Source organism: Sphaerodactylus townsendi, linkage group LG15 (genome assembly GCF_021028975.2).
Source record: "Sphaerodactylus townsendi isolate TG3544 linkage group LG15, MPM_Stown_v2.3, whole genome shotgun sequence".
Taxonomy (NCBI): Eukaryota; Metazoa; Chordata; class Lepidosauria; order Squamata; family Sphaerodactylidae; genus Sphaerodactylus; species Sphaerodactylus townsendi.
The window spans coordinates 25013104-25038628 of record NC_059439.1 but is presented as its reverse complement, the minus strand read 5'-3'; the positions used below and the strand labels follow the sequence as shown (position 1 = coordinate 25038628).

Genomic DNA, 25525 nt, shown 5'->3' with positions numbered 1-25525 from the left:
TTTTTTCCTCCCCCCCCCACAGCCCTTGGCAACAGAAGCTGGCCGTGAGCCCCTCGCCCCCTTGACCAAGGCTCGGAGGGCCGGCTGGCTGTCCTTCGTCCGCAGCTGTCACAGCGAGATGTCAGCGGTCACCTGCAGCGTTTGCCCGATGATCCGTTTCCTGCCACTGTGCCGACCAGTGTCCCCCCGCCGGTATGGTTGGCTCCGTAGGCCTGCCGTGAGAAAAAACAGAGAGGCGTTCGCTGCCTTTGAATGTGTGCATTTTTGTGCCACCCCCCCCCCCCCCCACCCCCCCCACCCCCCGCCCCCCCCCCCCCCCACCCCCCCCCCCCCCCACCCCCCCCCCCCCCCACCCCCCCCCCCCCCCACCCCCCCCCCCCCCCACCCCCCCCCCCCCCCACCCCCCCCCCCCCCCACCCCCCCCCCCCCCCACCCCCCCCCCCCCCCACCCCCCCCCCCCCCCACCCCCCCCCCCCCCCACCCCCCCCCCCCCCCACCCCCCCCCCCCCCCACCCCCCCCCCCCCCCACCCCCCCCCCCCCCCACCCCCCCCCCCCCCCACCCCCCCCCCCCCCCACCCCCCCCCCCCCCCACCCCCCCCCCCCCCCACCCCCCCCCCCCCCCACCCCCCCCCCCCCCCACCCCCCCCCCCCCCCACCCCCCCCCCCCCCCACCCCCCCCCCCCCCCACCCCCCCCCCCCCCCACCCCCCCCCCCCCCCACCCCCCCCCCCCCCCACCCCCCCCCCCCCCCACCCCCCCCCCCCCCCACCCCCCCCCCCCCCCACCCCCCCCCCCCCCCACCCCCCCCCCCCCCCACCCCCCCCCCCCCCCACCCCCCCCCCCCCCCACCCCCCCCCCCCCCCACCCCCCCCCCCCCCCACCCCCCCCCCCCCCCACCCCCCCCCCCCCCCACCCCCCCCCCCCCCCACCCCCCCCCCCCCCCACCCCCCCCCCCCCCCACCCCCCCCCCCCCCCACCCCCCCCCCCCCCCACCCCCCCCCCCCCCCACCCCCCCCCCCCCCCACCCCCCCCCCCCCCCACCCCCCCCCCCCCCCACCCCCCCCCCCCCCCACCCCCCCCCCCCCCCACCCCCCCCCCCCCCCACCCCCCCCCCCCCCCACCCCCCCCCCCCCCCACCCCCCCCCCCCCCCACCCCCCCCCCCCCCCACCCCCCCCCCCCCCCACCCCCCCCCCCCCCCACCCCCCCCCCCCCCCACCCCCCCCCCCCCCCACCCCCCCCCCCCCCCACCCCCCCCCCCCCCCACCCCCCCCCCCCCCCACCCCCCCCCCCCCCCACCCCCCCCCCCCCCCACCCCCCCCCCCCCCCACCCCCCCCCCCCCCCACCCCCCCCCCCCCCCACCCCCCCCCCCCCCCACCCCCCCCCCCCCCCACCCCCCCCCCCCCCCACCCCCCCCCCCCCCCACCCCCCCCCCCCCCCACCCCCCCCCCCCCCCACCCCCCCCCCCCCCCACCCCCCCCCCCCCCCACCCCCCCCCCCCCCCACCCCCCCCCCCCCCCACCCCCCCCCCCCCCCACCCCCCCCCCCCCCCACCCCCCCCCCCCCCCACCCCCCCCCCCCCCCACCCCCCCCCCCCCCCACCCCCCCCCCCCCCCACCCCCCCCCCCCCCCACCCCCCCCCCCCCCCACCCCCCCCCCCCCCCACCCCCCCCCCCCCCCACCCCCCCCCCCCCCCACCCCCCCCCCCCCCCACCCCCCCCCCCCCCCACCCCCCCCCCCCCCCACCCCCCCCCCCCCCCACCCCCCCCCCCCCCCACCCCCCCCCCCCCCCACCCCCCCCCCCCCCCACCCCCCCCCCCCCCCACCCCCCCCCCCCCCCACCCCCCCCCCCCCCCACCCCCCCCCCCCCCCACCCCCCCCCCCCCCCACCCCCCCCCCCCCCCACCCCCCCCCCCCCCCACCCCCCCCCCCCCCCACCCCCCCCCCCCCCCACCCCCCCCCCCCCCCACCCCCCCCCCCCCCCACCCCCCCCCCCCCCCACCCCCCCCCCCCCCCACCCCCCCCCCCCCCCACCCCCCCCCCCCCCCACCCCCCCCCCCCCCCACCCCCCCCCCCCCCCACCCCCCCCCCCCCCCACCCCCCCCCCCCCCCACCCCCCCCCCCCCCCACCCCCCCCCCCCCCCACCCCCCCCCCCCCCCACCCCCCCCCCCCCCCACCCCCCCCCCCCCCCACCCCCCCCCCCCCCCACCCCCCCCCCCCCCCACCCCCCCCCCCCCCCACCCCCCCCCCCCCCCACCCCCCCCCCCCCCCACCCCCCCCCCCCCCCACCCCCCCCCCCCCCCACCCCCCCCCCCCCCCACCCCCCCCCCCCCCCACCCCCCCCCCCCCCCACCCCCCCCCCCCCCCACCCCCCCCCCCCCCCACCCCCCCCCCCCCCCACCCCCCCCCCCCCCCACCCCCCCCCCCCCCCACCCCCCCCCCCCCCCACCCCCCCCCCCCCCCACCCCCCCCCCCCCCCACCCCCCCCCCCCCCCACCCCCCCCCCCCCCCACCCCCCCCCCCCCCCACCCCCCCCCCCCCCCACCCCCCCCCCCCCCCACCCCCCCCCCCCCCCACCCCCCCCCCCCCCCACCCCCCCCCCCCCCCACCCCCCCCCCCCCCCACCCCCCCCCCCCCCCACCCCCCCCCCCCCCCACCCCCCCCCCCCCCCACCCCCCCCCCCCCCCACCCCCCCCCCCCCCCACCCCCCCCCCCCCCCACCCCCCCCCCCCCCCACCCCCCCCCCCCCCCACCCCCCCCCCCCCCCACCCCCCCCCCCCCCCACCCCCCCCCCCCCCCACCCCCCCCCCCCCCCACCCCCCCCCCCCCCCACCCCCCCCCCCCCCCACCCCCCCCCCCCCCCACCCCCCCCCCCCCCCACCCCCCCCCCCCCCCACCCCCCCCCCCCCCCACCCCCCCCCCCCCCCACCCCCCCCCCCCCCCACCCCCCCCCCCCCCCACCCCCCCCCCCCCCCACCCCCCCCCCCCCCCACCCCCCCCCCCCCCCACCCCCCCCCCCCCCCACCCCCCCCCCCCCCCACCCCCCCCCCCCCCCACCCCCCCCCCCCCCCACCCCCCCCCCCCCCCACCCCCCCCCCCCCCCACCCCCCCCCCCCCCCACCCCCCCCCCCCCCCACCCCCCCCCCCCCCCACCCCCCCCCCCCCCCACCCCCCCCCCCCCCCACCCCCCCCCCCCCCCACCCCCCCCCCCCCCCACCCCCCCCCCCCCCCACCCCCCCCCCCCCCCACCCCCCCCCCCCCCCACCCCCCCCCCCCCCCACCCCCCCCCCCCCCCACCCCCCCCCCCCCCCACCCCCCCCCCCCCCCACCCCCCCCCCCCCCCACCCCCCCCCCCCCCCACCCCCCCCCCCCCCCACCCCCCCCCCCCCCCACCCCCCCCCCCCCCCACCCCCCCCCCCCCCCACCCCCCCCCCCCCCCACCCCCCCCCCCCCCCACCCCCCCCCCCCCCCACCCCCCCCCCCCCCCACCCCCCCCCCCCCCCACCCCCCCCCCCCCCCACCCCCCCCCCCCCCCACCCCCCCCCCCCCCCACCCCCCCCCCCCCCCACCCCCCCCCCCCCCCACCCCCCCCCCCCCCCACCCCCCCCCCCCCCCACCCCCCCCCCCCCCCACCCCCCCCCCCCCCCACCCCCCCCCCCCCCCACCCCCCCCCCCCCCCACCCCCCCCCCCCCCCACCCCCCCCCCCCCCCACCCCCCCCCCCCCCCACCCCCCCCCCCCCCCACCCCCCCCCCCCCCCACCCCCCCCCCCCCCCACCCCCCCCCCCCCCCACCCCCCCCCCCCCCCACCCCCCCCCCCCCCCACCCCCCCCCCCCCCCACCCCCCCCCCCCCCCACCCCCCCCCCCCCCCACCCCCCCCCCCCCCCACCCCCCCCCCCCCCCACCCCCCCCCCCCCCCACCCCCCCCCCCCCCCACCCCCCCCCCCCCCCACCCCCCCCCCCCCCCACCCCCCCCCCCCCCCACCCCCCCCCCCCCCCACCCCCCCCCCCCCCCACCCCCCCCCCCCCCCACCCCCCCCCCCCCCCACCCCCCCCCCCCCCCACCCCCCCCCCCCCCCACCCCCCCCCCCCCCCACCCCCCCCCCCCCCCACCCCCCCCCCCCCCCACCCCCCCCCCCCCCCACCCCCCCCCCCCCCCACCCCCCCCCCCCCCCACCCCCCCCCCCCCCCACCCCCCCCCCCCCCCACCCCCCCCCCCCCCCACCCCCCCCCCCCCCCACCCCCCCCCCCCCCCACCCCCCCCCCCCCCCACCCCCCCCCCCCCCCACCCCCCCCCCCCCCCACCCCCCCCCCCCCCCACCCCCCCCCCCCCCCACCCCCCCCCCCCCCCACCCCCCCCCCCCCCCACCCCCCCCCCCCCCCACCCCCCCCCCCCCCCACCCCCCCCCCCCCCCACCCCCCCCCCCCCCCACCCCCCCCCCCCCCCACCCCCCCCCCCCCCCACCCCCCCCCCCCCCCACCCCCCCCCCCCCCCACCCCCCCCCCCCCCCACCCCCCCCCCCCCCCACCCCCCCCCCCCCCCACCCCCCCCCCCCCCCACCCCCCCCCCCCCCCACCCCCCCCCCCCCCCACCCCCCCCCCCCCCCACCCCCCCCCCCCCCCACCCCCCCCCCCCCCCACCCCCCCCCCCCCCCACCCCCCCCCCCCCCCACCCCCCCCCCCCCCCACCCCCCCCCCCCCCCACCCCCCCCCCCCCCCACCCCCCCCCCCCCCCACCCCCCCCCCCCCCCACCCCCCCCCCCCCCCACCCCCCCCCCCCCCCACCCCCCCCCCCCCCCACCCCCCCCCCCCCCCACCCCCCCCCCCCCCCACCCCCCCCCCCCCCCACCCCCCCCCCCCCCCACCCCCCCCCCCCCCCACCCCCCCCCCCCCCCACCCCCCCCCCCCCCCACCCCCCCCCCCCCCCACCCCCCCCCCCCCCCACCCCCCCCCCCCCCCACCCCCCCCCCCCCCCACCCCCCCCCCCCCCCACCCCCCCCCCCCCCCACCCCCCCCCCCCCCCACCCCCCCCCCCCCCCACCCCCCCCCCCCCCCACCCCCCCCCCCCCCCACCCCCCCCCCCCCCCACCCCCCCCCCCCCCCACCCCCCCCCCCCCCCACCCCCCCCCCCCCCCACCCCCCCCCCCCCCCACCCCCCCCCCCCCCCACCCCCCCCCCCCCCCACCCCCCCCCCCCCCCACCCCCCCCCCCCCCCACCCCCCCCCCCCCCCACCCCCCCCCCCCCCCACCCCCCCCCCCCCCCACCCCCCCCCCCCCCCACCCCCCCCCCCCCCCACCCCCCCCCCCCCCCACCCCCCCCCCCCCCCACCCCCCCCCCCCCCCACCCCCCCCCCCCCCCACCCCCCCCCCCCCCCACCCCCCCCCCCCCCCACCCCCCCCCCCCCCCACCCCCCCCCCCCCCCACCCCCCCCCCCCCCCACCCCCCCCCCCCCCCACCCCCCCCCCCCCCCACCCCCCCCCCCCCCCACCCCCCCCCCCCCCCACCCCCCCCCCCCCCCACCCCCCCCCCCCCCCACCCCCCCCCCCCCCCACCCCCCCCCCCCCCCACCCCCCCCCCCCCCCACCCCCCCCCCCCCCCACCCCCCCCCCCCCCCACCCCCCCCCCCCCCCACCCCCCCCCCCCCCCACCCCCCCCCCCCCCCACCCCCCCCCCCCCCCACCCCCCCCCCCCCCCACCCCCCCCCCCCCCCACCCCCCCCCCCCCCCACCCCCCCCCCCCCCCACCCCCCCCCCCCCCCACCCCCCCCCCCCCCCACCCCCCCCCCCCCCCACCCCCCCCCCCCCCCACCCCCCCCCCCCCCCACCCCCCCCCCCCCCCACCCCCCCCCCCCCCCACCCCCCCCCCCCCCCACCCCCCCCCCCCCCCACCCCCCCCCCCCCCCACCCCCCCCCCCCCCCACCCCCCCCCCCCCCCACCCCCCCCCCCCCCCACCCCCCCCCCCCCCCACCCCCCCCCCCCCCCACCCCCCCCCCCCCCCACCCCCCCCCCCCCCCACCCCCCCCCCCCCCCACCCCCCCCCCCCCCCACCCCCCCCCCCCCCCACCCCCCCCCCCCCCCACCCCCCCCCCCCCCCACCCCCCCCCCCCCCCACCCCCCCCCCCCCCCACCCCCCCCCCCCCCCACCCCCCCCCCCCCCCACCCCCCCCCCCCCCCACCCCCCCCCCCCCCCACCCCCCCCCCCCCCCACCCCCCCCCCCCCCCACCCCCCCCCCCCCCCACCCCCCCCCCCCCCCACCCCCCCCCCCCCCCACCCCCCCCCCCCCCCACCCCCCCCCCCCCCCACCCCCCCCCCCCCCCACCCCCCCCCCCCCCCACCCCCCCCCCCCCCCACCCCCCCCCCCCCCCACCCCCCCCCCCCCCCACCCCCCCCCCCCCCCACCCCCCCCCCCCCCCACCCCCCCCCCCCCCCACCCCCCCCCCCCCCCACCCCCCCCCCCCCCCACCCCCCCCCCCCCCCACCCCCCCCCCCCCCCACCCCCCCCCCCCCCCACCCCCCCCCCCCCCCACCCCCCCCCCCCCCCACCCCCCCCCCCCCCCACCCCCCCCCCCCCCCACCCCCCCCCCCCCCCACCCCCCCCCCCCCCCACCCCCCCCCCCCCCCACCCCCCCCCCCCCCCACCCCCCCCCCCCCCCACCCCCCCCCCCCCCCACCCCCCCCCCCCCCCACCCCCCCCCCCCCCCACCCCCCCCCCCCCCCACCCCCCCCCCCCCCCACCCCCCCCCCCCCCCACCCCCCCCCCCCCCCACCCCCCCCCCCCCCCACCCCCCCCCCCCCCCACCCCCCCCCCCCCCCACCCCCCCCCCCCCCCACCCCCCCCCCCCCCCACCCCCCCCCCCCCCCACCCCCCCCCCCCCCCACCCCCCCCCCCCCCCACCCCCCCCCCCCCCCACCCCCCCCCCCCCCCACCCCCCCCCCCCCCCACCCCCCCCCCCCCCCACCCCCCCCCCCCCCCACCCCCCCCCCCCCCCACCCCCCCCCCCCCCCACCCCCCCCCCCCCCCACCCCCCCCCCCCCCCACCCCCCCCCCCCCCCACCCCCCCCCCCCCCCACCCCCCCCCCCCCCCACCCCCCCCCCCCCCCACCCCCCCCCCCCCCCACCCCCCCCCCCCCCCACCCCCCCCCCCCCCCACCCCCCCCCCCCCCCACCCCCCCCCCCCCCCACCCCCCCCCCCCCCCACCCCCCCCCCCCCCCACCCCCCCCCCCCCCCACCCCCCCCCCCCCCCACCCCCCCCCCCCCCCACCCCCCCCCCCCCCCACCCCCCCCCCCCCCCACCCCCCCCCCCCCCCACCCCCCCCCCCCCCCACCCCCCCCCCCCCCCACCCCCCCCCCCCCCCACCCCCCCCCCCCCCCACCCCCCCCCCCCCCCACCCCCCCCCCCCCCCACCCCCCCCCCCCCCCACCCCCCCCCCCCCCCACCCCCCCCCCCCCCCACCCCCCCCCCCCCCCACCCCCCCCCCCCCCCACCCCCCCCCCCCCCCACCCCCCCCCCCCCCCACCCCCCCCCCCCCCCACCCCCCCCCCCCCCCACCCCCCCCCCCCCCCACCCCCCCCCCCCCCCACCCCCCCCCCCCCCCACCCCCCCCCCCCCCCACCCCCCCCCCCCCCCACCCCCCCCCCCCCCCACCCCCCCCCCCCCCCACCCCCCCCCCCCCCCACCCCCCCCCCCCCCCACCCCCCCCCCCCCCCACCCCCCCCCCCCCCCACCCCCCCCCCCCCCCACCCCCCCCCCCCCCCACCCCCCCCCCCCCCCACCCCCCCCCCCCCCCACCCCCCCCCCCCCCCACCCCCCCCCCCCCCCACCCCCCCCCCCCCCCACCCCCCCCCCCCCCCACCCCCCCCCCCCCCCACCCCCCCCCCCCCCCACCCCCCCCCCCCCCCACCCCCCCCCCCCCCCACCCCCCCCCCCCCCCACCCCCCCCCCCCCCCACCCCCCCCCCCCCCCACCCCCCCCCCCCCCCACCCCCCCCCCCCCCCACCCCCCCCCCCCCCCACCCCCCCCCCCCCCCACCCCCCCCCCCCCCCACCCCCCCCCCCCCCCACCCCCCCCCCCCCCCACCCCCCCCCCCCCCCACCCCCCCCCCCCCCCACCCCCCCCCCCCCCCACCCCCCCCCCCCCCCACCCCCCCCCCCCCCCACCCCCCCCCCCCCCCACCCCCCCCCCCCCCCACCCCCCCCCCCCCCCACCCCCCCCCCCCCCCACCCCCCCCCCCCCCCACCCCCCCCCCCCCCCACCCCCCCCCCCCCCCACCCCCCCCCCCCCCCACCCCCCCCCCCCCCCACCCCCCCCCCCCCCCACCCCCCCCCCCCCCCACCCCCCCCCCCCCCCACCCCCCCCCCCCCCCACCCCCCCCCCCCCCCACCCCCCCCCCCCCCCACCCCCCCCCCCCCCCACCCCCCCCCCCCCCCACCCCCCCCCCCCCCCACCCCCCCCCCCCCCCACCCCCCCCCCCCCCCACCCCCCCCCCCCCCCACCCCCCCCCCCCCCCACCCCCCCCCCCCCCCACCCCCCCCCCCCCCCACCCCCCCCCCCCCCCACCCCCCCCCCCCCCCACCCCCCCCCCCCCCCACCCCCCCCCCCCCCCACCCCCCCCCCCCCCCACCCCCCCCCCCCCCCACCCCCCCCCCCCCCCACCCCCCCCCCCCCCCACCCCCCCCCCCCCCCACCCCCCCCCCCCCCCACCCCCCCCCCCCCCCACCCCCCCCCCCCCCCACCCCCCCCCCCCCCCACCCCCCCCCCCCCCCACCCCCCCCCCCCCCCACCCCCCCCCCCCCCCACCCCCCCCCCCCCCCACCCCCCCCCCCCCCCACCCCCCCCCCCCCCCACCCCCCCCCCCCCCCACCCCCCCCCCCCCCCACCCCCCCCCCCCCCCACCCCCCCCCCCCCCCACCCCCCCCCCCCCCCACCCCCCCCCCCCCCCACCCCCCCCCCCCCCCACCCCCCCCCCCCCCCACCCCCCCCCCCCCCCACCCCCCCCCCCCCCCACCCCCCCCCCCCCCCACCCCCCCCCCCCCCCACCCCCCCCCCCCCCCACCCCCCCCCCCCCCCACCCCCCCCCCCCCCCACCCCCCCCCCCCCCCACCCCCCCCCCCCCCCACCCCCCCCCCCCCCCACCCCCCCCCCCCCCCACCCCCCCCCCCCCCCACCCCCCCCCCCCCCCACCCCCCCCCCCCCCCACCCCCCCCCCCCCCCACCCCCCCCCCCCCCCACCCCCCCCCCCCCCCACCCCCCCCCCCCCCCACCCCCCCCCCCCCCCACCCCCCCCCCCCCCCACCCCCCCCCCCCCCCACCCCCCCCCCCCCCCACCCCCCCCCCCCCCCACCCCCCCCCCCCCCCACCCCCCCCCCCCCCCACCCCCCCCCCCCCCCACCCCCCCCCCCCCCCACCCCCCCCCCCCCCCACCCCCCCCCCCCCCCACCCCCCCCCCCCCCCACCCCCCCCCCCCCCCACCCCCCCCCCCCCCCACCCCCCCCCCCCCCCACCCCCCCCCCCCCCCACCCCCCCCCCCCCCCACCCCCCCCCCCCCCCACCCCCCCCCCCCCCCACCCCCCCCCCCCCCCACCCCCCCCCCCCCCCACCCCCCCCCCCCCCCACCCCCCCCCCCCCCCACCCCCCCCCCCCCCCACCCCCCCCCCCCCCCACCCCCCCCCCCCCCCACCCCCCCCCCCCCCCACCCCCCCCCCCCCCCACCCCCCCCCCCCCCCACCCCCCCCCCCCCCCACCCCCCCCCCCCCCCACCCCCCCCCCCCCCCACCCCCCCCCCCCCCCACCCCCCCCCCCCCCCACCCCCCCCCCCCCCCACCCCCCCCCCCCCCCACCCCCCCCCCCCCCCACCCCCCCCCCCCCCCACCCCCCCCCCCCCCCACCCCCCCCCCCCCCCACCCCCCCCCCCCCCCACCCCCCCCCCCCCCCACCCCCCCCCCCCCCCACCCCCCCCCCCCCCCACCCCCCCCCCCCCCCACCCCCCCCCCCCCCCACCCCCCCCCCCCCCCACCCCCCCCCCCCCCCACCCCCCCCCCCCCCCACCCCCCCCCCCCCCCACCCCCCCCCCCCCCCACCCCCCCCCCCCCCCACCCCCCCCCCCCCCCACCCCCCCCCCCCCCCACCCCCCCCCCCCCCCACCCCCCCCCCCCCCCACCCCCCCCCCCCCCCACCCCCCCCCCCCCCCACCCCCCCCCCCCCCCACCCCCCCCCCCCCCCACCCCCCCCCCCCCCCACCCCCCCCCCCCCCCACCCCCCCCCCCCCCCACCCCCCCCCCCCCCCACCCCCCCCCCCCCCCACCCCCCCCCCCCCCCACCCCCCCCCCCCCCCACCCCCCCCCCCCCCCACCCCCCCCCCCCCCCACCCCCCCCCCCCCCCACCCCCCCCCCCCCCCACCCCCCCCCCCCCCCACCCCCCCCCCCCCCCACCCCCCCCCCCCCCCACCCCCCCCCCCCCCCACCCCCCCCCCCCCCCACCCCCCCCCCCCCCCACCCCCCCCCCCCCCCACCCCCCCCCCCCCCCACCCCCCCCCCCCCCCACCCCCCCCCCCCCCCACCCCCCCCCCCCCCCACCCCCCCCCCCCCCCACCCCCCCCCCCCCCCACCCCCCCCCCCCCCCACCCCCCCCCCCCCCCACCCCCCCCCCCCCCCACCCCCCCCCCCCCCCACCCCCCCCCCCCCCCACCCCCCCCCCCCCCCACCCCCCCCCCCCCCCACCCCCCCCCCCCCCCACCCCCCCCCCCCCCCACCCCCCCCCCCCCCCACCCCCCCCCCCCCCCACCCCCCCCCCCCCCCACCCCCCCCCCCCCCCACCCCCCCCCCCCCCCACCCCCCCCCCCCCCCACCCCCCCCCCCCCCCACCCCCCCCCCCCCCCACCCCCCCCCCCCCCCACCCCCCCCCCCCCCCACCCCCCCCCCCCCCCACCCCCCCCCCCCCCCACCCCCCCCCCCCCCCACCCCCCCCCCCCCCCACCCCCCCCCCCCCCCACCCCCCCCCCCCCCCACCCCCCCCCCCCCCCACCCCCCCCCCCCCCCACCCCCCCCCCCCCCCACCCCCCCCCCCCCCCACCCCCCCCCCCCCCCACCCCCCCCCCCCCCCACCCCCCCCCCCCCCCACCCCCCCCCCCCCCCACCCCCCCCCCCCCCCACCCCCCCCCCCCCCCACCCCCCCCCCCCCCCACCCCCCCCCCCCCCCACCCCCCCCCCCCCCCACCCCCCCCCCCCCCCACCCCCCCCCCCCCCCACCCCCCCCCCCCCCCACCCCCCCCCCCCCCCACCCCCCCCCCCCCCCACCCCCCCCCCCCCCCACCCCCCCCCCCCCCCACCCCCCCCCCCCCCCACCCCCCCCCCCCCCCACCCCCCCCCCCCCCCACCCCCCCCCCCCCCCACCCCCCCCCCCCCCCACCCCCCCCCCCCCCCACCCCCCCCCCCCCCCACCCCCCCCCCCCCCCACCCCCCCCCCCCCCCACCCCCCCCCCCCCCCACCCCCCCCCCCCCCCACCCCCCCCCCCCCCCACCCCCCCCCCCCCCCACCCCCCCCCCCCCCCACCCCCCCCCCCCCCCACCCCCCCCCCCCCCCACCCCCCCCCCCCCCCACCCCCCCCCCCCCCCACCCCCCCCCCCCCCCACCCCCCCCCCCCCCCACCCCCCCCCCCCCCCACCCCCCCCCCCCCCCACCCCCCCCCCCCCCCACCCCCCCCCCCCCCCACCCCCCCCCCCCCCCACCCCCCCCCCCCCCCACCCCCCCCCCCCCCCACCCCCCCCCCCCCCCACCCCCCCCCCCCCCCACCCCCCCCCCCCCCCACCCCCCCCCCCCCCCACCCCCCCCCCCCCCCACCCCCCCCCCCCCCCACCCCCCCCCCCCCCCACCCCCCCCCCCCCCCACCCCCCCCCCCCCCCACCCCCCCCCCCCCCCACCCCCCCCCCCCCCCACCCCCCCCCCCCCCCACCCCCCCCCCCCCCCACCCCCCCCCCCCCCCACCCCCCCCCCCCCCCACCCCCCCCCCCCCCCACCCCCCCCCCCCCCCACCCCCCCCCCCCCCCACCCCCCCCCCCCCCCACCCCCCCCCCCCCCCACCCCCCCCCCCCCCCACCCCCCCCCCCCCCCACCCCCCCCCCCCCCCACCCCCCCCCCCCCCCACCCCCCCCCCCCCCCACCCCCCCCCCCCCCCACCCCCCCCCCCCCCCACCCCCCCCCCCCCCCACCCCCCCCCCCCCCCACCCCCCCCCCCCCCCACCCCCCCCCCCCCCCACCCCCCCCCCCCCCCACCCCCCCCCCCCCCCACCCCCCCCCCCCCCCACCCCCCCCCCCCCCCACCCCCCCCCCCCCCCACCCCCCCCCCCCCCCACCCCCCCCCCCCCCCACCCCCCCCCCCCCCCACCCCCCCCCCCCCCCACCCCCCCCCCCCCCCACCCCCCCCCCCCCCCACCCCCCCCCCCCCCCACCCCCCCCCCCCCCCACCCCCCCCCCCCCCCACCCCCCCCCCCCCCCACCCCCCCCCCCCCCCACCCCCCCCCCCCCCCACCCCCCCCCCCCCCCACCCCCCCCCCCCCCCACCCCCCCCCCCCCCCACCCCCCCCCCCCCCCACCCCCCCCCCCCCCCACCCCCCCCCCCCCCCACCCCCCCCCCCCCCCACCCCCCCCCCCCCCCACCCCCCCCCCCCCCCACCCCCCCCCCCCCCCACCCCCCCCCCCCCCCACCCCCCCCCCCCCCCACCCCCCCCCCCCCCCACCCCCCCCCCCCCCCACCCCCCCCCCCCCCCACCCCCCCCCCCCCCCACCCCCCCCCCCCCCCACCCCCCCCCCCCCCCACCCCCCCCCCCCCCCACCCCCCCCCCCCCCCACCCCCCCCCCCCCCCACCCCCCCCCCCCCCCACCCCCCCCCCCCCCCACCCCCCCCCCCCCCCACCCCCCCCCCCCCCCACCCCCCCCCCCCCCCACCCCCCCCCCCCCCCACCCCCCCCCCCCCCCACCCCCCCCCCCCCCCACCCCCCCCCCCCCCCACCCCCCCCCCCCCCCACCCCCCCCCCCCCCCACCCCCCCCCCCCCCCACCCCCCCCCCCCCCCACCCCCCCCCCCCCCCACCCCCCCCCCCCCCCACCCCCCCCCCCCCCCACCCCCCCCCCCCCCCACCCCCCCCCCCCCCCACCCCCCCCCCCCCCCACCCCCCCCCCCCCCCACCCCCCCCCCCCCCCACCCCCCCCCCCCCCCACCCCCCCCCCCCCCCACCCCCCCCCCCCCCCACCCCCCCCCCCCCCCACCCCCCCCCCCCCCCACCCCCCCCCCCCCCCACCCCCCCCCCCCCCCACCCCCCCCCCCCCCCACCCCCCCCCCCCCCCACCCCCCCCCCCCCCCACCCCCCCCCCCCCCCACCCCCCCCCCCCCCCACCCCCCCCCCCCCCCACCCCCCCCCCCCCCCACCCCCCCCCCCCCCCACCCCCCCCCCCCCCCACCCCCCCCCCCCCCCACCCCCCCCCCCCCCCACCCCCCCCCCCCCCCACCCCCCCCCCCCCCCACCCCCCCCCCCCCCCACCCCCCCCCCCCCCCACCCCCCCCCCCCCCCACCCCCCCCCCCCCCCACCCCCCCCCCCCCCCACCCCCCCCCCCCCCCACCCCCCCCCCCCCCCACCCCCCCCCCCCCCCACCCCCCCCCCCCCCCACCCCCCCCCCCCCCCACCCCCCCCCCCCCCCACCCCCCCCCCCCCCCACCCCCCCCCCCCCCCACCCCCCCCCCCCCCCACCCCCCCCCCCCCCCACCCCCCCCCCCCCCCACCCCCCCCCCCCCCCACCCCCCCCCCCCCCCACCCCCCCCCCCCCCCACCCCCCCCCCCCCCCACCCCCCCCCCCCCCCACCCCCCCCCCCCCCCACCCCCCCCCCCCCCCACCCCCCCCCCCCCCCACCCCCCCCCCCCCCCACCCCCCCCCCCCCCCACCCCCCCCCCCCCCCACCCCCCCCCCCCCCCACCCCCCCCCCCCCCCACCCCCCCCCCCCCCCACCCCCCCCCCCCCCCACCCCCCCCCCCCCCCACCCCCCCCCCCCCCCACCCCCCCCCCCCCCCACCCCCCCCCCCCCCCACCCCCCCCCCCCCCCACCCCCCCCCCCCCCCACCCCCCCCCCCCCCCACCCCCCCCCCCCCCCACCCCCCCCCCCCCCCACCCCCCCCCCCCCCCACCCCCCCCCCCCCCCACCCCCCCCCCCCCCCACCCCCCCCCCCCCCCACCCCCCCCCCCCCCCACCCCCCCCCCCCCCCACCCCCCCCCCCCCCCACCCCCCCCCCCCCCCACCCCCCCCCCCCCCCACCCCCCCCCCCCCCCACCCCCCCCCCCCCCCACCCCCCCCCCCCCCCACCCCCCCCCCCCCCCACCCCCCCCCCCCCCCACCCCCCCCCCCCCCCACCCCCCCCCCCCCCCACCCCCCCCCCCCCCCACCCCCCCCCCCCCCCACCCCCCCCCCCCCCCACCCCCCCCCCCCCCCACCCCCCCCCCCCCCCACCCCCCCCCCCCCCCACCCCCCCCCCCCCCCACCCCCCCCCCCCCCCACCCCCCCCCCCCCCCACCCCCCCCCCCCCCCACCCCCCCCCCCCCCCACCCCCCCCCCCCCCCACCCCCCCCCCCCCCCACCCCCCCCCCCCCCCACCCCCCCCCCCCCCCACCCCCCCCCCCCCCCACCCCCCCCCCCCCCCACCCCCCCCCCCCCCCACCCCCCCCCCCCCCCACCCCCCCCCCCCCCCACCCCCCCCCCCCCCCACCCCCCCCCCCCCCCACCCCCCCCCCCCCCCACCCCCCCCCCCCCCCACCCCCCCCCCCCCCCACCCCCCCCCCCCCCCACCCCCCCCCCCCCCCACCCCCCCCCCCCCCCACCCCCCCCCCCCCCCACCCCCCCCCCCCCCCACCCCCCCCCCCCCCCACCCCCCCCCCCCCCCACCCCCCCCCCCCCCCACCCCCCCCCCCCCCCACCCCCCCCCCCCCCCACCCCCCCCCCCCCCCACCCCCCCCCCCCCCCACCCCCCCCCCCCCCCACCCCCCCCCCCCCCCACCCCCCCCCCCCCCCACCCCCCCCCCCCCCCACCCCCCCCCCCCCCCACCCCCCCCCCCCCCCACCCCCCCCCCCCCCCACCCCCCCCCCCCCCCACCCCCCCCCCCCCCCACCCCCCCCCCCCCCCACCCCCCCCCCCCCCCACCCCCCCCCCCCCCCACCCCCCCCCCCCCCCACCCCCCCCCCCCCCCACCCCCCCCCCCCCCCACCCCCCCCCCCCCCCACCCCCCCCCCCCCCCACCCCCCCCCCCCCCCACCCCCCCCCCCCCCCACCCCCCCCCCCCCCCACCCCCCCCCCCCCCCACCCCCCCCCCCCCCCACCCCCCCCCCCCCCCACCCCCCCCCCCCCCCACCCCCCCCCCCCCCCACCCCCCCCCCCCCCCACCCCCCCCCCCCCCCACCCCCCCCCCCCCCCACCCCCCCCCCCCCCCACCCCCCCCCCCCCCCACCCCCCCCCCCCCCCACCCCCCCCCCCCCCCACCCCCCCCCCCCCCCACCCCCCCCCCCCCCCACCCCCCCCCCCCCCCACCCCCCCCCCCCCCCACCCCCCCCCCCCCCCACCCCCCCCCCCCCCCACCCCCCCCCCCCCCCACCCCCCCCCCCCCCCACCCCCCCCCCCCCCCACCCCCCCCCCCCCCCACCCCCCCCCCCCCCCACCCCCCCCCCCCCCCACCCCCCCCCCCCCCCACCCCCCCCCCCCCCCACCCCCCCCCCCCCCCACCCCCCCCCCCCCCCACCCCCCCCCCCCCCCACCCCCCCCCCCCCCCACCCCCCCCCCCCCCCACCCCCCCCCCCCCCCACCCCCCCCCCCCCCCACCCCCCCCCCCCCCCACCCCCCCCCCCCCCCACCCCCCCCCCCCCCCACCCCCCCCCCCCCCCACCCCCCCCCCCCCCCACCCCCCCCCCCCCCCACCCCCCCCCCCCCCCACCCCCCCCCCCCCCCACCCCCCCCCCCCCCCACCCCCCCCCCCCCCCACCCCCCCCCCCCCCCACCCCCCCCCCCCCCCACCCCCCCCCCCCCCCACCCCCCCCCCCCCCCACCCCCCCCCCCCCCCACCCCCCCCCCCCCCCACCCCCCCCCCCCCCCACCCCCCCCCCCCCCCACCCCCCCCCCCCCCCACCCCCCCCCCCCCCCACCCCCCCCCCCCCCCACCCCCCCCCCCCCCCACCCCCCCCCCCCCCCACCCCCCCCCCCCCCCACCCCCCCCCCCCCCCACCCCCCCCCCCCCCCACCCCCCCCCCCCCCCACCCCCCCCCCCCCCCACCCCCCCCCCCCCCCACCCCCCCCCCCCCCCACCCCCCCCCCCCCCCACCCCCCCCCCCCCCCACCCCCCCCCCCCCCCACCCCCCCCCCCCCCCACCCCCCCCCCCCCCCACCCCCCCCCCCCCCCACCCCCCCCCCCCCCCACCCCCCCCCCCCCCCACCCCCCCCCCCCCCCACCCCCCCCCCCCCCCACCCCCCCCCCCCCCCACCCCCCCCCCCCCCCACCCCCCCCCCCCCCCACCCCCCCCCCCCCCCACCCCCCCCCCCCCCCACCCCCCCCCCCCCCCACCCCCCCCCCCCCCCACCCCCCCCCCCCCCCACCCCCCCCCCCCCCCACCCCCCCCCCCCCCCACCCCCCCCCCCCCCCACCCCCCCCCCCCCCCACCCCCCCCCCCCCCCACCCCCCCCCCCCCCCACCCCCCCCCCCCCCCACCCCCCCCCCCCCCCACCCCCCCCCCCCCCCACCCCCCCCCCCCCCCACCCCCCCCCCCCCCCACCCCCCCCCCCCCCCACCCCCCCCCCCCCCCACCCCCCCCCCCCCCCACCCCCCCCCCCCCCCACCCCCCCCCCCCCCCACCCCCCCCCCCCCCCACCCCCCCCCCCCCCCACCCCCCCCCCCCCCCACCCCCCCCCCCCCCCACCCCCCCCCCCCCCCACCCCCCCCCCCCCCCACCCCCCCCCCCCCCCACCCCCCCCCCCCCCCACCCCCCCCCCCCCCCACCCCCCCCCCCCCCCACCCCCCCCCCCCCCCACCCCCCCCCCCCCCCACCCCCCCCCCCCCCCACCCCCCCCCCCCCCCACCCCCCCCCCCCCCCACCCCCCCCCCCCCCCACCCCCCCCCCCCCCCACCCCCCCCCCCCCCCACCCCCCCCCCCCCCCACCCCCCCCCCCCCCCACCCCCCCCCCCCCCCACCCCCCCCCCCCCCCACCCCCCCCCCCCCCCACCCCCCCCCCCCCCCACCCCCCCCCCCCCCCACCCCCCCCCCCCCCCACCCCCCCCCCCCCCCACCCCCCCCCCCCCCCACCCCCCCCCCCCCCCACCCCCCCCCCCCCCCACCCCCCCCCCCCCCCACCCCCCCCCCCCCCCACCCCCCCCCCCCCCCACCCCCCCCCCCCCCCACCCCCCCCCCCCCCCACCCCCCCCCCCCCCCACCCCCCCCCCCCCCCACCCCCCCCCCCCCCCACCCCCCCCCCCCCCCACCCCCCCCCCCCCCCACCCCCCCCCCCCCCCACCCCCCCCCCCCCCCACCCCCCCCCCCCCCCACCCCCCCCCCCCCCCACCCCCCCCCCCCCCCACCCCCCCCCCCCCCCACCCCCCCCCCCCCCCACCCCCCCCCCCCCCCACCCCCCCCCCCCCCCACCCCCCCCCCCCCCCACCCCCCCCCCCCCCCACCCCCCCCCCCCCCCACCCCCCCCCCCCCCCACCCCCCCCCCCCCCCACCCCCCCCCCCCCCCACCCCCCCCCCCCCCCACCCCCCCCCCCCCCCACCCCCCCCCCCCCCCACCCCCCCCCCCCCCCACCCCCCCCCCCCCCCACCCCCCCCCCCCCCCACCCCCCCCCCCCCCCACCCCCCCCCCCCCCCACCCCCCCCCCCCCCCACCCCCCCCCCCCCCCACCCCCCCCCCCCCCCACCCCCCCCCCCCCCCACCCCCCCCCCCCCCCACCCCCCCCCCCCCCCACCCCCCCCCCCCCCCACCCCCCCCCCCCCCCACCCCCCCCCCCCCCCACCCCCCCCCCCCCCCACCCCCCCCCCCCCCCACCCCCCCCCCCCCCCACCCCCCCCCCCCCCCACCCCCCCCCCCCCCCACCCCCCCCCCCCCCCACCCCCCCCCCCCCCCACCCCCCCCCCCCCCCACCCCCCCCCCCCCCCACCCCCCCCCCCCCCCACCCCCCCCCCCCCCCACCCCCCCCCCCCCCCACCCCCCCCCCCCCCCACCCCCCCCCCCCCCCACCCCCCCCCCCCCCCACCCCCCCCCCCCCCCACCCCCCCCCCCCCCCACCCCCCCCCCCCCCCACCCCCCCCCCCCCCCACCCCCCCCCCCCCCCACCCCCCCCCCCCCCCACCCCCCCCCCCCCCCACCCCCCCCCCCCCCCACCCCCCCCCCCCCCCACCCCCCCCCCCCCCCACCCCCCCCCCCCCCCACCCCCCCCCCCCCCCACCCCCCCCCCCCCCCACCCCCCCCCCCCCCCACCCCCCCCCCCCCCCACCCCCCCCCCCCCCCACCCCCCCCCCCCCCCACCCCCCCCCCCCCCCACCCCCCCCCCCCCCCACCCCCCCCCCCCCCCACCCCCCCCCCCCCCCACCCCCCCCCCCCCCCACCCCCCCCCCCCCCCACCCCCCCCCCCCCCCACCCCCCCCCCCCCCCACCCCCCCCCCCCCCCACCCCCCCCCCCCCCCACCCCCCCCCCCCCCCACCCCCCCCCCCCCCCACCCCCCCCCCCCCCCACCCCCCCCCCCCCCCACCCCCCCCCCCCCCCACCCCCCCCCCCCCCCACCCCCCCCCCCCCCCACCCCCCCCCCCCCCCACCCCCCCCCCCCCCCACCCCCCCCCCCCCCCACCCCCCCCCCCCCCCACCCCCCCCCCCCCCCACCCCCCCCCCCCCCCACCCCCCCCCCCCCCCACCCCCCCCCCCCCCCACCCCCCCCCCCCCCCACCCCCCCCCCCCCCCACCCCCCCCCCCCCCCACCCCCCCCCCCCCCCACCCCCCCCCCCCCCCACCCCCCCCCCCCCCCACCCCCCCCCCCCCCCACCCCCCCCCCCCCCCACCCCCCCCCCCCCCCACCCCCCCCCCCCCCCACCCCCCCCCCCCCCCACCCCCCCCCCCCCCCACCCCCCCCCCCCCCCACCCCCCCCCCCCCCCACCCCCCCCCCCCCCCACCCCCCCCCCCCCCCACCCCCCCCCCCCCCCACCCCCCCCCCCCCCCACCCCCCCCCCCCCCCACCCCCCCCCCCCCCCACCCCCCCCCCCCCCCACCCCCCCCCCCCCCCACCCCCCCCCCCCCCCACCCCCCCCCCCCCCCACCCCCCCCCCCCCCCACCCCCCCCCCCCCCCACCCCCCCCCCCCCCCACCCCCCCCCCCCCCCACCCCCCCCCCCCCCCACCCCCCCCCCCCCCCACCCCCCCCCCCCCCCACCCCCCCCCCCCCCCACCCCCCCCCCCCCCCACCCCCCCCCCCCCCCACCCCCCCCCCCCCCCACCCCCCCCCCCCCCCACCCCCCCCCCCCCCCACCCCCCCCCCCCCCCACCCCCCCCCCCCCCCACCCCCCCCCCCCCCCACCCCCCCCCCCCCCCACCCCCCCCCCCCCCCACCCCCCCCCCCCCCCACCCCCCCCCCCCCCCACCCCCCCCCCCCCCCACCCCCCCCCCCCCCCACCCCCCCCCCCCCCCACCCCCCCCCCCCCCCACCCCCCCCCCCCCCCACCCCCCCCCCCCCCCACCCCCCCCCCCCCCCACCCCCCCCCCCCCCCACCCCCCCCCCCCCCCACCCCCCCCCCCCCCCACCCCCCCCCCCCCCCACCCCCCCCCCCCCCCACCCCCCCCCCCCCCCACCCCCCCCCCCCCCCACCCCCCCCCCCCCCCACCCCCCCCCCCCCCCACCCCCCCCCCCCCCCACCCCCCCCCCCCCCCACCCCCCCCCCCCCCCACCCCCCCCCCCCCCCACCCCCCCCCCCCCCCACCCCCCCCCCCCCCCACCCCCCCCCCCCCCCACCCCCCCCCCCCCCCACCCCCCCCCCCCCCCACCCCCCCCCCCCCCCACCCCCCCCCCCCCCCACCCCCCCCCCCCCCCACCCCCCCCCCCCCCCACCCCCCCCCCCCCCCACCCCCCCCCCCCCCCACCCCCCCCCCCCCCCACCCCCCCCCCCCCCCACCCCCCCCCCCCCCCACCCCCCCCCCCCCCCACCCCCCCCCCCCCCCACCCCCCCCCCCCCCCACCCCCCCCCCCCCCCACCCCCCCCCCCCCCCACCCCCCCCCCCCCCCACCCCCCCCCCCCCCCACCCCCCCCCCCCCCCACCCCCCCCCCCCCCCACCCCCCCCCCCCCCCACCCCCCCCCCCCCCCACCCCCCCCCCCCCCCACCCCCCCCCCCCCCCACCCCCCCCCCCCCCCACCCCCCCCCCCCCCCACCCCCCCCCCCCCCCACCCCCCCCCCCCCCCACCCCCCCCCCCCCCCACCCCCCCCCCCCCCCACCCCCCCCCCCCCCCACCCCCCCCCCCCCCCACCCCCCCCCCCCCCCACCCCCCCCCCCCCCCACCCCCCCCCCCCCCCACCCCCCCCCCCCCCCACCCCCCCCCCCCCCCACCCCCCCCCCCCCCCACCCCCCCCCCCCCCCACCCCCCCCCCCCCCCACCCCCCCCCCCCCCCACCCCCCCCCCCCCCCACCCCCCCCCCCCCCCACCCCCCCCCCCCCCCACCCCCCCCCCCCCCCACCCCCCCCCCCCCCCACCCCCCCCCCCCCCCACCCCCCCCCCCCCCCACCCCCCCCCCCCCCCACCCCCCCCCCCCCCCACCCCCCCCCCCCCCCACCCCCCCCCCCCCCCACCCCCCCCCCCCCCCACCCCCCCCCCCCCCCACCCCCCCCCCCCCCCACCCCCCCCCCCCCCCACCCCCCCCCCCCCCCACCCCCCCCCCCCCCCACCCCCCCCCCCCCCCACCCCCCCCCCCCCCCACCCCCCCCCCCCCCCACCCCCCCCCCCCCCCACCCCCCCCCCCCCCCACCCCCCCCCCCCCCCACCCCCCCCCCCCCCCACCCCCCCCCCCCCCCACCCCCCCCCCCCCCCACCCCCCCCCCCCCCCACCCCCCCCCCCCCCCACCCCCCCCCCCCCCCACCCCCCCCCCCCCCCACCCCCCCCCCCCCCCACCCCCCCCCCCCCCCACCCCCCCCCCCCCCCACCCCCCCCCCCCCCCACCCCCCCCCCCCCCCACCCCCCCCCCCCCCCACCCCCCCCCCCCCCCACCCCCCCCCCCCCCCACCCCCCCCCCCCCCCACCCCCCCCCCCCCCCACCCCCCCCCCCCCCCACCCCCCCCCCCCCCCACCCCCCCCCCCCCCCACCCCCCCCCCCCCCCACCCCCCCCCCCCCCCACCCCCCCCCCCCCCCACCCCCCCCCCCCCCCACCCCCCCCCCCCCCCACCCCCCCCCCCCCCCACCCCCCCCCCCCCCCACCCCCCCCCCCCCCCACCCCCCCCCCCCCCCACCCCCCCCCCCCCCCACCCCCCCCCCCCCCCACCCCCCCCCCCCCCCACCCCCCCCCCCCCCCACCCCCCCCCCCCCCCACCCCCCCCCCCCCCCACCCCCCCCCCCCCCCACCCCCCCCCCCCCCCACCCCCCCCCCCCCCCACCCCCCCCCCCCCCCACCCCCCCCCCCCCCCACCCCCCCCCCCCCCCACCCCCCCCCCCCCCCACCCCCCCCCCCCCCCACCCCCCCCCCCCCCCACCCCCCCCCCCCCCCACCCCCCCCCCCCCCCACCCCCCCCCCCCCCCACCCCCCCCCCCCCCCACCCCCCCCCCCCCCCACCCCCCCCCCCCCCCACCCCCCCCCCCCCCCACCCCCCCCCCCCCCCACCCCCCCCCCCCCCCACCCCCCCCCCCCCCCACCCCCCCCCCCCCCCACCCCCCCCCCCCCCCACCCCCCCCCCCCCCCACCCCCCCCCCCCCCCACCCCCCCCCCCCCCCACCCCCCCCCCCCCCCACCCCCCCCCCCCCCCACCCCCCCCCCCCCCCACCCCCCCCCCCCCCCACCCCCCCCCCCCCCCACCCCCCCCCCCCCCCACCCCCCCCCCCCCCCACCCCCCCCCCCCCCCACCCCCCCCCCCCCCCACCCCCCCCCCCCCCCACCCCCCCCCCCCCCCACCCCCCCCCCCCCCCACCCCCCCCCCCCCCCACCCCCCCCCCCCCCCACCCCCCCCCCCCCCCACCCCCCCCCCCCCCCACCCCCCCCCCCCCCCACCCCCCCCCCCCCCCACCCCCCCCCCCCCCCACCCCCCCCCCCCCCCACCCCCCCCCCCCCCCACCCCCCCCCCCCCCCACCCCCCCCCCCCCCCACCCCCCCCCCCCCCCACCCCCCCCCCCCCCCACCCCCCCCCCCCCCCACCCCCCCCCCCCCCCACCCCCCCCCCCCCCCACCCCCCCCCCCCCCCACCCCCCCCCCCCCCCACCCCCCCCCCCCCCCACCCCCCCCCCCCCCCACCCCCCCCCCCCCCCACCCCCCCCCCCCCCCACCCCCCCCCCCCCCCACCCCCCCCCCCCCCCACCCCCCCCCCCCCCCACCCCCCCCCCCCCCCACCCCCCCCCCCCCCCACCCCCCCCCCCCCCCACCCCCCCCCCCCCCCACCCCCCCCCCCCCCCACCCCCCCCCCCCCCCACCCCCCCCCCCCCCCACCCCCCCCCCCCCCCACCCCCCCCCCCCCCCACCCCCCCCCCCCCCCACCCCCCCCCCCCCCCACCCCCCCCCCCCCCCACCCCCCCCCCCCCCCACCCCCCCCCCCCCCCACCCCCCCCCCCCCCCACCCCCCCCCCCCCCCACCCCCCCCCCCCCCCACCCCCCCCCCCCCCCACCCCCCCCCCCCCCCACCCCCCCCCCCCCCCACCCCCCCCCCCCCCCACCCCCCCCCCCCCCCACCCCCCCCCCCCCCCACCCCCCCCCCCCCCCACCCCCCCCCCCCCCCACCCCCCCCCCCCCCCACCCCCCCCCCCCCCCACCCCCCCCCCCCCCCACCCCCCCCCCCCCCCACCCCCCCCCCCCCCCACCCCCCCCCCCCCCCACCCCCCCCCCCCCCCACCCCCCCCCCCCCCCACCCCCCCCCCCCCCCACCCCCCCCCCCCCCCACCCCCCCCCCCCCCCACCCCCCCCCCCCCCCACCCCCCCCCCCCCCCACCCCCCCCCCCCCCCACCCCCCCCCCCCCCCACCCCCCCCCCCCCCCACCCCCCCCCCCCCCCACCCCCCCCCCCCCCCACCCCCCCCCCCCCCCACCCCCCCCCCCCCCCACCCCCCCCCCCCCCCACCCCCCCCCCCCCCCACCCCCCCCCCCCCCCACCCCCCCCCCCCCCCACCCCCCCCCCCCCCCACCCCCCCCCCCCCCCACCCCCCCCCCCCCCCACCCCCCCCCCCCCCCACCCCCCCCCCCCCCCACCCCCCCCCCCCCCCACCCCCCCCCCCCCCCACCCCCCCCCCCCCCCACCCCCCCCCCCCCCCACCCCCCCCCCCCCCCACCCCCCCCCCCCCCCACCCCCCCCCCCCCCCACCCCCCCCCCCCCCCACCCCCCCCCCCCCCCACCCCCCCCCCCCCCCACCCCCCCCCCCCCCCACCCCCCCCCCCCCCCACCCCCCCCCCCCCCCACCCCCCCCCCCCCCCACCCCCCCCCCCCCCCACCCCCCCCCCCCCCCACCCCCCCCCCCCCCCACCCCCCCCCCCCCCCACCCCCCCCCCCCCCCACCCCCCCCCCCCCCCACCCCCCCCCCCCCCCACCCCCCCCCCCCCCCACCCCCCCCCCCCCCCACCCCCCCCCCCCCCCACCCCCCCCCCCCCCCACCCCCCCCCCCCCCCACCCCCCCCCCCCCCCACCCCCCCCCCCCCCCACCCCCCCCCCCCCCCACCCCCCCCCCCCCCCACCCCCCCCCCCCCCCACCCCCCCCCCCCCCCACCCCCCCCCCCCCCCACCCCCCCCCCCCCCCACCCCCCCCCCCCCCCACCCCCCCCCCCCCCCACCCCCCCCCCCCCCCACCCCCCCCCCCCCCCACCCCCCCCCCCCCCCACCCCCCCCCCCCCCCACCCCCCCCCCCCCCCACCCCCCCCCCCCCCCACCCCCCCCCCCCCCCACCCCCCCCCCCCCCCACCCCCCCCCCCCCCCACCCCCCCCCCCCCCCACCCCCCCCCCCCCCCACCCCCCCCCCCCCCCACCCCCCCCCCCCCCCACCCCCCCCCCCCCCCACCCCCCCCCCCCCCCACCCCCCCCCCCCCCCACCCCCCCCCCCCCCCACCCCCCCCCCCCCCCACCCCCCCCCCCCCCCACCCCCCCCCCCCCCCACCCCCCCCCCCCCCCACCCCCCCCCCCCCCCACCCCCCCCCCCCCCCACCCCCCCCCCCCCCCACCCCCCCCCCCCCCCACCCCCCCCCCCCCCCACCCCCCCCCCCCCCCACCCCCCCCCCCCCCCACCCCCCCCCCCCCCCACCCCCCCCCCCCCCCACCCCCCCCCCCCCCCACCCCCCCCCCCCCCCACCCCCCCCCCCCCCCACCCCCCCCCCCCCCCACCCCCCCCCCCCCCCACCCCCCCCCCCCCCCACCCCCCCCCCCCCCCACCCCCCCCCCCCCCCACCCCCCCCCCCCCCCACCCCCCCCCCCCCCCACCCCCCCCCCCCCCCACCCCCCCCCCCCCCCACCCCCCCCCCCCCCCACCCCCCCCCCCCCCCACCCCCCCCCCCCCCCACCCCCCCCCCCCCCCACCCCCCCCCCCCCCCACCCCCCCCCCCCCCCACCCCCCCCCCCCCCCACCCCCCCCCCCCCCCACCCCCCCCCCCCCCCACCCCCCCCCCCCCCCACCCCCCCCCCCCCCCACCCCCCCCCCCCCCCACCCCCCCCCCCCCCCACCCCCCCCCCCCCCCACCCCCCCCCCCCCCCACCCCCCCCCCCCCCCACCCCCCCCCCCCCCCACCCCCCCCCCCCCCCACCCCCCCCCCCCCCCACCCCCCCCCCCCCCCACCCCCCCCCCCCCCCACCCCCCCCCCCCCCCACCCCCCCCCCCCCCCACCCCCCCCCCCCCCCACCCCCCCCCCCCCCCACCCCCCCCCCCCCCCACCCCCCCCCCCCCCCACCCCCCCCCCCCCCCACCCCCCCCCCCCCCCACCCCCCCCCCCCCCCACCCCCCCCCCCCCCCACCCCCCCCCCCCCCCACCCCCCCCCCCCCCCACCCCCCCCCCCCCCCACCCCCCCCCCCCCCCACCCCCCCCCCCCCCCACCCCCCCCCCCCCCCACCCCCCCCCCCCCCCACCCCCCCCCCCCCCCACCCCCCCCCCCCCCCACCCCCCCCCCCCCCCACCCCCCCCCCCCCCCACCCCCCCCCCCCCCCACCCCCCCCCCCCCCCACCCCCCCCCCCCCCCACCCCCCCCCCCCCCCACCCCCCCCCCCCCCCACCCCCCCCCCCCCCCACCCCCCCCCCCCCCCACCCCCCCCCCCCCCCACCCCCCCCCCCCCCCACCCCCCCCCCCCCCCACCCCC

The 25525-nt window shown here is 93.4% G+C and overlaps 1 protein-coding gene across 1 annotated transcript in view; it reads right to left on the bottom strand.

Moving 5' to 3' along the window:
* Window positions 1–108: 108 nt before the first annotated feature.
* The window catches only part of LOC125444264 (solute carrier family 12 member 6-like), an 87992-nt gene continuing 62575 nt past the window's right edge, over window positions 109–25525 (bottom strand). Inside the window, 1 exon segment of the mRNA XM_048516691.1 lies at window positions 109–212. Coding sequence (XP_048372648.1) covers window positions 109–212 — 104 coding nt within the window.